General features: G+C 41.2%; 1 protein-coding gene across 1 annotated transcript; it reads right to left on the reverse strand.

Annotated features, from left to right (window-relative positions):
• Window positions 1–222: 222 nt before the first annotated feature.
• On the reverse strand, window positions 223–8887 carry polr3d (polymerase (RNA) III (DNA directed) polypeptide D). The gene is made up of 9 exons (XM_083783995.1): window positions 8759–8887; window positions 7296–7463; window positions 6174–6217; window positions 5938–6095; window positions 5685–5809; window positions 5230–5389; window positions 3936–4189; window positions 3674–3826; window positions 223–1002 (listed from the first exon to the last, which is right to left on the reverse strand). The coding sequence occupies exons 2-9, from the start codon at window positions 7455–7457 to the stop codon at window positions 886–888; spliced, it is 1173 nt and encodes a 390-aa protein (XP_083640121.1). The 5' UTR covers window positions 7458–7463; window positions 8759–8887; the 3' UTR covers window positions 223–885.
• Window positions 8888–10387: the final 1500 nt, after the last annotated feature.

Consider the following 10387-nt stretch of genomic DNA (forward strand, 5'->3'; position numbering starts at 1 on the left):
TCAATTGGTGATGACGTCTGTGGTAATCAGCAGGAATTGTTGGTAAATTCAGTCCATCGATCATTCCGGGCCCTCTCCCGGAGAGAATGTCGTCCGTGTGCACCTCGTGAAAAAGTGGAGATAATTGACTAAATACACGTTTTGTGCCAGAACTTTCACATGGATATGAAACTAGTGGACACTATTTCAATCCACGTCGTTGGAATTATTTAATGAGTGAGTACAAACAGAGCATTTATCACATTGATGCCGCACAAATTTCATTTCTACCAGGAGCGGTCGCAAGGGATCTATGGCTCCTGTATGTGGAATTACTGTGCCAACTGTATGTAACAACGGAGACATTCTAGGGCTAGACAATTATAACCAAGAAAACGTAACCTTCAGCGACCACCATCATAATTAGATTAATACAAAAACAAAGAAAATACATTGGGACGACTACGTTTATAAGTATGTTTATTCACACACATCAATGGTATCCACCCGAACACAATAAACATTTCAATTTGGCACACCAATTGTTTTTAATGAACTCTTCAGCTTGAAAGAGCTCTAATCCACCACAAGGGGATAATAATATGTACTGTATATATATAGATATATAAAAAGAAATGTAAACGTTCCATTATCACAAATAAAATATATTTAGATTTTTTAAGTCCGTGCATAAGCTCAACAACCCACAAACAACATTTTTATGATTAGGACCTTGGGTTTCTCTGGCATAGTAGCATCAAATGGGCCTTCAACTGTGCTGCATAACGTATGCTGCAAAATGCAAAGAGGGTACAAATGGCCCCATATGGGTTCCTTTGGTTCCACTTGTTCACTCTTCAAGTTAAATGAAAGAAAAAGATTTCACTTTGTAGCATCCATTGGCTATCATGTTCTGCTCTGCAGGAGAGCCTCAAAGTCTGGGGCGCAAACCATTTTATGTTTGATGTGTCCCAACACCGTCATATCCCCTGTTCGTCCCTCTGTCCCAATTGACACCAGATCCTGTGGACAGAAGGGATATAAATGAGTCTAATTAGATTAGAAAATATACTATAAATATTATATCATCACTGTCGGGCAGACAATGTGTATCGGTATGTCCAGAATTGTTACATTTCATGGAAATGGAATTAAATAACCTATGCTCCAATGAAACCAATGTAGTTATTATTTTAGTGAAAAGCTCTTGTAAATATATTTATTTCATTGGTTAAAATCTTTATAAAACTCACAGACAAGACTTTCAACCTGAACCTGGCAACACATTGCGTGACACTGTCATGTGATCAGTGATGGGCAAGCTACTTGGAAAATGTAGTAAGCTACACTAACAGTTACTCTATTAAATATAGCTCAACTACAACGAAGCTATCCCCAGAAAATTGTAGCAAGCTACACGGCTACATGGCAAAAGTAGCTAGCTACATGGACACTACTTTTATTTTATTCATGTTTTTATTAGAGCTGGGAGCCTGGGACTCGATTAAAATGTTTTATCTAATTAATTAGAGGCTTTGTAATTAATTAATCTTGTTTAATCATATTTTAATCGCATATCAATATTCGACCTGAGAACAGTGAGAAACCTTTTTTTTATGTTTCGTTTTGTATCCCAGTGAATCAATGAATAGTGACTTTGGAATTCCACTAATTTTCAACATTTTACTGTCATTAATATACCTTTGAGTTGTTGTGTGGAAATAATAAAAAGTCCCCCCATTCTTTGTTGCCTAGAACTGGAGGTCTGAAAAAACGGTAACATTATGAAGTACATCTGTGACATCACAAAGATGTAGGCTACTTCATAATATTACTGTTTTTCCCCCAGAGCTCCAGTTCTAGGCAACACAGAATGATGAATAAAACTTTTTTATAGTGCCTATATGAATAGTCAAATGTGCTTTGCGTGGTGGGGCCAGGGGGGCAGTCAGCCAGATATTTCGTGAAGCCTCATTTGAAATCGGTAGTTCATATAATGGCCTGTTGTGGCGCTGGACCGGACCCAAAAAGCCCCATAGCTCCATAGAGGCCCATGTATTTTGGCCCAACTTCACCTAGACTGTATTACCTTAATAAACATGGTCATGAATACTTTCTTCTTCCAGTCACTAGTTTAAAGTCTCATTTCTAATGTCATAATATTCTTTTTGGAAAATTATGGTCCCATTAATTTAAAAAATGACCATAAAGAAAAAAAAACATCGCGTATGTTCTGAGGGGCGTGGCTACCATTACAGTCTATGATCGGGATTCCCCTCCCACTCGAGTCAAAATAAAAACCAACGGAGAAGAAGGGGGGAAGTCCCGCCTCGTTGTCTGGGCAGCCAATGACCAGCTGGTATACAAAACGGAGCCAGCCAATGGCCAGCTGGTACCAAAGATGGCGACTTACATCAGGAATTAGCATATTATTACAGGCTTCATTTTACGTTCATGTTAGACCCGGGGAACGCTTTGTCCATATTTTTTACAGTCTATGGGTGGGGCATGAGAAATCAAATAAAAACAACTTTAATGGGGGGGAAACACTTAGACAAAGGAATACAATCAAAAACTGTGGAATGAACTGCTGAGGAGTGTGCATTTCACATGGGGTTGGGGCAGACCATTGTCTGACCACGGCACAGACTTCCACAGTAAGCTTCAAGCTTGAAAGCTTCATGCTGTGGTGAAATCCCCTGCGAGACATGTTTAAGCTAAAGCAGAGCATGGAAGCTAACGTTGGGCGTATGGATTATGGAACCTTTCCCTCCGATATTGCACACAACCATGCCGTTATCCACGCGTCCATCCGATAGCTTTTAAATGTAAATGTCCCATCCACTGAGCAAAAGCGATATAAGCGGCTTCTTCATTCATTTGGGTTTGGGCTTTCTGACGGAGCTGTACTGCTGCTGCTGCCTGCTGCTGCTAGCCTCGCTCTATGGAGCAGAGTGTAGAGTAGGCGTGCCGCAGCCAGTTCAGTAGGGGCACTTTCGGAAATAGCGCACTGAGCGCACTGTGCAATGCAAACTAATAGGCCAGTATGCTCCGGTGCGGTATTTCCGAACGCGCCCCTAGAAATGCGCCCAGTGAGAAACGTTCCGCGGTGAATTTATTTTTGCAAATCTTTATTTAACAGTCAATTTGTAACGTATAGCTTTTGGTGGACGCTACGTCACTACTTGGGTCTAAAAATAGCTACACTACAGAAAACGCTACATGGTGCAAAAGGAGCGATGCTACCGCCACGCTACTGATAAATGTAGTTAAGCTATGTAGCGTCGCTACTTGTAGCTAGCTACTGCCCAACACTGCATGTGATGATGTTTAAAATAGGGCATTATCATTTATCAAAAAAACATAAAATGAAATATGGAGTTACAAGGTTTCTTCCCGATAGCGATGATATGATAAAGACAGAGATGTGGGATCACACACATATTTGTACATATAACAATCATAATTATACATCAATATCATGAAATTATATTGTTGCAGTCGGGTAGAACCTTGTTAAAAACACTACTTTTCAAATATTTAATATTTTATTATTTATTCAATATAAAAACAAAAAGAATAGAGGGTATGTGGCATGCGCATGCATAAAGTGAGTGCCAAATCGAGTGGCTAATGAGAAAAAAAACACAAAACAAAATTATATATAACATATATAATGCATTATGTATGTTACCTGAAGAAAGGCGCATGAAGTGCCCAAAGCAACATCCAGTGTGATGTCTCCCAGAATGAGCTGAACGCAGCCAGACTTCCGTACCACCATTTTCCCCACCAGACCCTCCCTCAGGTCACGCAGGGTGCAATTATTCTCCTCTACTTGCTCTTCCTATTGTACAACAGGTAAAAGAAGGCTATTGTTCCCATCATCATAGATGCAGTATATAAGAATATATTGGCTCATATATACAGTTGATCTAGCATGCACTGTATGGTACCTTAGATTCAGTTTTCACAAGCAAAGACTGCCCATCTTCCGTCCGTGTCTCCGTCGTCACCGGACGGGCCTCTACGGTGGGGGGCTGGCCAGGCAGAGAGTCGGGAAGCTGCATGAAGAACAGCTCATCACCTTTGGCCAGACTCAATCTGTGCAGAAGGTCAGGCAGAAACTCAGGCTCAGGGAGAGGGGGAGGCCTGAACGAATTCTCTGCTGGCACCTTCTTACTCGCGCCATCTTCAGGCTCCTGTTTCACTGAAAAAGACATAATAACTGACTTATTGCAAGTATTTGTGCATAGTCATTAGAATAGTTTCAATTCAGCTGTTATGAAAATGAATTCACAAAAATATAATTTCAACCCGACACCCCTAAACAAACAAGTATAAAATTAAGTATTTAATTATCATTAATTTTCTGTGTATATTTCAGTAATATACTTACTATTGTTGTTATTTCTATACCATAAGATGGTGATTGATTGAATACTTATTAGCAGTTTGCAAAAAATAAAATAAAAATTAAACCCAAGAAAGCCTGTGGCTTGTTTCCATTGGGATCCTTACTCAATGTACTCAATTCAACTAAACATTCAACGACAGACATACTGACAGACACTCAGAATCCACATAATACATTGTGTCTTGTGTGCATGTTGTTTTTTTGTAAATACTGCAGTTGAGCGTTAATTTAGACTTTTATGAGAAGCTATGATAAAAAAAACTTCCATAGGCCAGTATGACTCAGGTGCTGATAGAAGGGTCAACCTGACCTTTTACTTGTGTATACAGTAGCCAGTTGCACCACCTGATACCAAGTTAGCCTAGTTATAGCGTAATTATCTTCTAAACCAAGACTTAAGCATTACTCAAATTAAAGCTGTTGCACGCACCACACATCTAAAAGTAAAAACTAAGTATTTGTGCAAGCCCTTAGGCAGCACTAAAATACCGCATACAATGGCAGACCATTTTGGTTTGGCCAATTAATTAATTGTAGAAATAAAGCTTTCGGACACCTAGAAGCAAGGCGTATGAACAGGTGTGTAGGCCAGTGGAAATCAATGATAAGAAGAAAGATACGTTGCCTTAATAAAAGTGAAACTCATGTACTGAGCAGTATAACTCAGTGTGCGGGCGTATCTTTCTTCTTTTCGCCAATTAATTAATAAAATATAACAAACAGTAATGGCAAGGTGATTTGAACAGTACGCTTCTTGTATTACAATTAATAATCAACAAAATATGTGAGTCATGACGAGGTGGTACATATGGGGGAGGACTGGAGCCTGGTACCTTTAATCCCATGTCCTGTGTCTCCTTCATCTTCCTCTGCCTTTTCAACTTTAGGAAGAGCATCAGCAAATTCCTCCTTGAATCCCCATCCAGATACAGCTAGGGGGAGCTGAACAGGACAGCTTCTTTCCTCACTCCTCAAAAAAGGATCATCTATAAACTAAGGCAACAGGGGGAAAGAAAGAAATCATGTTGATCTCGGAATCCACATGGGAACGTCGTAGTTCCCGCGTGGATCTCGGACTTGATGTGGCCAGCCTGTGATGATGAATCATCTACGACGCTTAATGCTCCAGTGGTTTATGAGATCAGTTCTGGACGCACGCACAAATACATACACAAACAAGAACGACCCTCTTATAGATGTCAACCTCCTGCAGAGCCACATCGTAAAAATGAATGAACGAACGAATACAGAATGAACACAAGAAACAGTAGGACACGTAGGGACTCACGTTGTCTCGCTCCAGATTGCGGAGAATCTCTTTGGTTTCCTCCTCGGTCTCCCTCTTTTCTTTTTTGATATTGATGATAGGCGAGGGTCCCGCGCTTGGGGCCTCCTTCTCACTTTCATAGGCACCTGCATAAAAATAGTAGCAGGTCTACATTTTATCCTCATTCAAACTCCCCTTTGAGCTTATAAGCTTTCAAAATGTGACAGCAGTACAATGATACTGGTTATTCTGCCAAATGGGGCCAGACTCTTACCTCTCCTCTTCATCGTCATCTCCGCAGGACCCTGTTCAAAGATGGAGTGGGACTGGATGACCTCTGGGCGACCCCGGCCTCTGCCTCTATCACCCCGCCCCCGGCTCCCCCGTTCTGCATCCCTCCTTTCTCGCCTCGGTCCACCCTCAGCTTTCGCGCTGTCATGAAAGACGAAGTTAGTGGCCAAAAGGCATTACAGTAACAAATGATACATGTATAATCTCAACTGAACTTACTCTTCTTTGGTTTTTCGGCCGATAATGTTTGGGGTAAAGGTTTTCTGCAGGAGAGAGAAACCACACGTGGTAAGGTTAAACAGGTGCAGGATCGTCAATTTCTAAAAGTTGTAGTTCACCGCAAAATAAATCACTTATTTTCTATCAATTAACACCCCGTGATGCCTTGAATTCATGGAGATCGTTTTGTTTTTGTCACATTCCTCAGTCAATAATTTGATGACCGGGTCAGCGGTCAATAATAGGAGACTCCGCCGGACTCTGCCGGTCATCAAATCATTGACTAATTATTTTCCTAATGAATAACTGACTCACTGTATTGTGTATCTATAGTTTCATGATTACTGTGATGTGCTGCTTGCCCTTTCCTCTTTTCGTTTTTTTTCTTGTTTGTTTTATTTTCTTGTGCTTTTAATTTATACCTTTCTAGTTTGTCTTACTTTATTTGTATACATTTACGATTCATCTTTATGTGGAAACGTAAAAATTCAATACAAAAATATTAAAAAATATATATATTCACTCAATCAATACCCGATCAAATGCAACAAAAACAAAAAATCTCCATGAATTCAAAGCTTCATGGGGTGTGTAATTGATAGAAAATGTGTTTAGAGTACACAGAGTGTACAGATTATACAGTCTCAGAGTTACAGACCTGTCAGGGTCTATTATTATATGGACCGCTGAGGGTCCTTGGACTTGACGTTGAGAACCAATGCATATTAATCAACAACATCTAGCACTCACTAATTGTGTGAATGAGAATGTGTCTGTGTCTGTGTGTGTGTGTGTGTGTGTGTGTGTGTGTGTGTGTGTGTGTGTGTGTGTGTGTGTGTGTGTGTGTGTATATTAACCCATTCTGACCGGGCACCCATTTTGGTGTCGGCATCATGTTATGCTTTAGCTATTTAATAATAGCAGATCTACAAGCTCATATCGCGCCACCGAGTGGCGCGATACGAGCTTGTATGTCTGCTATTTTAGAAAAATCGAAGAGCGACTGACATTTTTAGAATCTGATCTCAGGTCAGAATGGGTTCATCAGACCAGTGTGTGTCCGGCGGAAACCTCGTATGAATCTGATCTCAGGTCAGAATGGGTTAATAGTGTTTTTAGTACCTTCTTCACCCCTCCCAGGGTGAGGTCTCTGGAGCGCATGGTGGGGAGGCGTCCAGGAGACAGGGCAGCCGGCAGTCTGCGTCCCATCGGCGTCGCCCTGCCACTGCCTCCAGGTGTGGACGCACGCTGACCACCGGAGTCGTTGGAGCCTGGTTCAGCCATGTTCAACTGGAGGAATAATACACAGAGTTATTATAGAGCCTGGTTCAGCCATGTTCAACTGGAGGAATAATACACAGAGTTATTGTAGAGCCTGGTTCAGCCATGTTCAACTGGAGGAATAATACACAGAGTTATTATAGAGCCTGGTTCAGCCATGTTCAACTGGAGGAATAATACACAGAGTTATTATAGAGCCTGGTTCAGCCATGTTCAACTGGAGGAATAATACACAGAGTTATTATAGAGCCTGGTTCAGCCATGTTCAACTGGAGGATATAATACACAGAGTTATTGTAGAGCCTGGTTCAGCCATGTTCAACTGGAGGAATAATACACAGAGTTATTATAGAGCCTGGTTCAGCCATGTTCAACTGGAGGAATAATACACAGAGTTATTGTAGAGCCTGGTTCAGCCATGTTCAACTGGAGGAATAATACACAGAGTTATTATAGAGCCTGGTTCAGCCATGTTCAACTGGAGGATATAATACATTGAGTACAAAGGGCAGAAAGGATAGGAGCTGACAAACACGTTCTACAAAAGACAAATGTTGACAACATTGTCGGGGAAAGAAATCACTGCCCCTTGATTGGTTACTGAAATATTAGCACAAAATGTAGACCCTCTGATTTTGTATTATCTGATTTGGCAGAATCGATAAATACATCTATGAGAGTCTACATTTTGGGCTAAACGAAATACCACTTAGACTGTGGAAACAAGCAGTTTGCTTTTGTCTGTGTGTGTGTGTGTGTGTGTGTGTGTGTGTGTGTGTGTGTGTGTGTGTGATCACACATCGGTCTGAACAGCCTGACAGCCTCATATACTATATTTGGAGAAACGTCATCATCGACAACTGCCATAAGCAAGTAATAAGTGTGTGTGTGTGTGTGTGTGTGTGTGTGTGTGTGTGTGTGTGTGTGTGTGTGTGTGTGTGTGTGTGTGTGTCCACATATACACGCGTTTGTGTTATAGAATTGTCAGTAAATGATCTAATCAATACAAAATAAAATACATTAAAGAATACCAATACCAACACATCAGCATTATGAGTCTTATGCACCGACTTGTAAAAACTTATGTGGCAAATATTTTCGATGTATTCAATCAATTAATGATTTGAGTGGGTGGCATGCAAGTCGAGTCAGTCGATACTCGAGTCTCGACATCACAACATATTAAATCAATCAACACACATGGCCAGTTGGCCACACACACACACACCATGGAGCAAGGCAAGCAAGATTACAAACGCTAACAAAGGACATGATGTGTGATGTTTTGGAGTTCGGATATTTACCTTGTTTCCTCAAATTTTCAGCCAAACGAAATAAACTCCAATGTTTTTGTACCATTCAGCTACGTTATTAAAATATCTCCGTTCACTGTGCTATCTGTGATGTGACTGCATGCCGCACAGCGCCGCCATGACACTTCCTGTGTGACGTAGTCTTTAGGGATGTTGTGGATCAAATGTGCGCAGTATTATTTTGGCTGCGTCGTCAACAAATTTTCGCAGTGAAAATGAGCAGTAAAACCTAAATAGTGGTGAAAACAAAAGTATAAGTACATGGACAACTTTAGTTTTTTTCAACCAAGGTTCATGTTTTAGGTTGTTATTAGAGAAACTAAAAGGTGAGTGTTAACTTTTATTTATTTATTGATTGATTGAAATATTTATTAACAGTTTGTAGAATTACAGTACATTTCAAGCACAAACTCAATACAAAGACTGTTAACTGTGAGTGGACGACCCAATTAAGCATTACACTTGTTTACAACAGGGTCCACATTGTTCAATTCATCAAAACATTTAGAGACATACAAATAGACACTTCTATGTAGTTAAAGAACAGAACGGGAATTCATCATATAGGAAGCAAAAAGGGAAAAGATACATATACAGTGAGGGGAAAAGGGGGGGGGGTGGTGGGGGGGATTCAGATTTTACAGAGGCCAGTTTCGAATTGCAGCCATCCGTAGGTGCTCTTTGAGAGCAGTTTTGAAGGAGTTAAGGGATTCACATGTCTTAATGACTGTTGGTAGGGCGTTCCACATTTTGATGGCATAGGAGCGAAAATAATTTAGTCCCTTGTTTGTGCCGAATCTGGGTTGTACATGGTTTGTTGCACTCCCTCTGGTGTTGTGGGTGTGGACTTCGTTTACATTAAGGAAGTATTTAGACAGGTACATGGGTATCTTGGTGGTGTATCGAATCTTGTGGACCAGACCCATTGCAAGATGCTGTACTCTGTCGTCGACCCTAAGCCATCCCAGCCTGTCAAAGTGGGCAGGGGTGAGGTGGGTTCGGGGGGTGAGGCCAAGTAGGAGCCTGACCAGTTTGTTTTGGGAGGTCTGGAGCCTTGTTTTAAGGGCCTTTGAGGTGCTGTGGTACCAAGAGGTGGATGCATAGTCAAAGAAACCTTGTACGAGGGATCCTGTTAAGGTCTTCAATGTGTTTTTGTTGACCAGTGAGGAGATCCTGTAAAGGAATCTTGTTCTTTGATTGACTTTTTTGATTACGTTGGTGGCCATTTTATCACCGGAAAGATTGGCCTCCAGGATGGAACCTAGGTAGGTAATTTCATCTTTTCGTGTGATAATATTGTCACCCACTCTAACCAAGAAGCCATCTGCCTTGCTGAGATTACTATTTGATCCGAAGAGAATGGATTCAGTTTTTCCCAGGTGTAAGGATAGTTTGTTATCAGCGAGCCAGGTGCAGATTCTACCGAGTTCAGAGCTGAGGGTCTTTTCAACCTGCAGTTTGTTCCTGTCCAAGACCAGCAGTGCTGAGTCATCTGCGAACAGGAACAAGTTGCAGTCACAAGCTGATGTCATGTCGTTAACATATATTAGGAACAGTAAAGGCCCTAGTATGCTTCCTTGTGGGACGCCACAGCTCACTGGGAGGGGGGGGGGGGGGGGG

This window comes from Protomyctophum parallelum, assembly GCF_964188405.1.
Source record: "Protomyctophum parallelum genome assembly, chromosome: 15".
Lineage (NCBI taxonomy): Eukaryota > Metazoa > Chordata > Actinopteri > Myctophiformes > Myctophidae > Protomyctophum > Protomyctophum parallelum.

What these genes read in the sequence shown, in the direction of transcription:
- polr3d (XM_083783995.1), bottom strand. Translation starts at nt 7,457, where the DNA reads ATGGCTGAACCAGGCTCCAACGACTCCGGTGGTCAGCGTGCGTCCACA. An exon ending in CCCTGGGAGGGGTGAAGAAG is followed by an intron (nt 6,218 to 7,295) that starts GTACTAAAAACA and finishes TCTCTCCTGCAG; the next exon opens with AAAACCTTTACCCCAAACAT. An exon ending in GGCCGAAAAACCAAAGAAGA is followed by an intron (nt 6,096 to 6,173) that starts GTAAGTTCAGTT and finishes CTTTCATGACAG; the next exon opens with CGCGAAAGCTGAGGGTGGAC.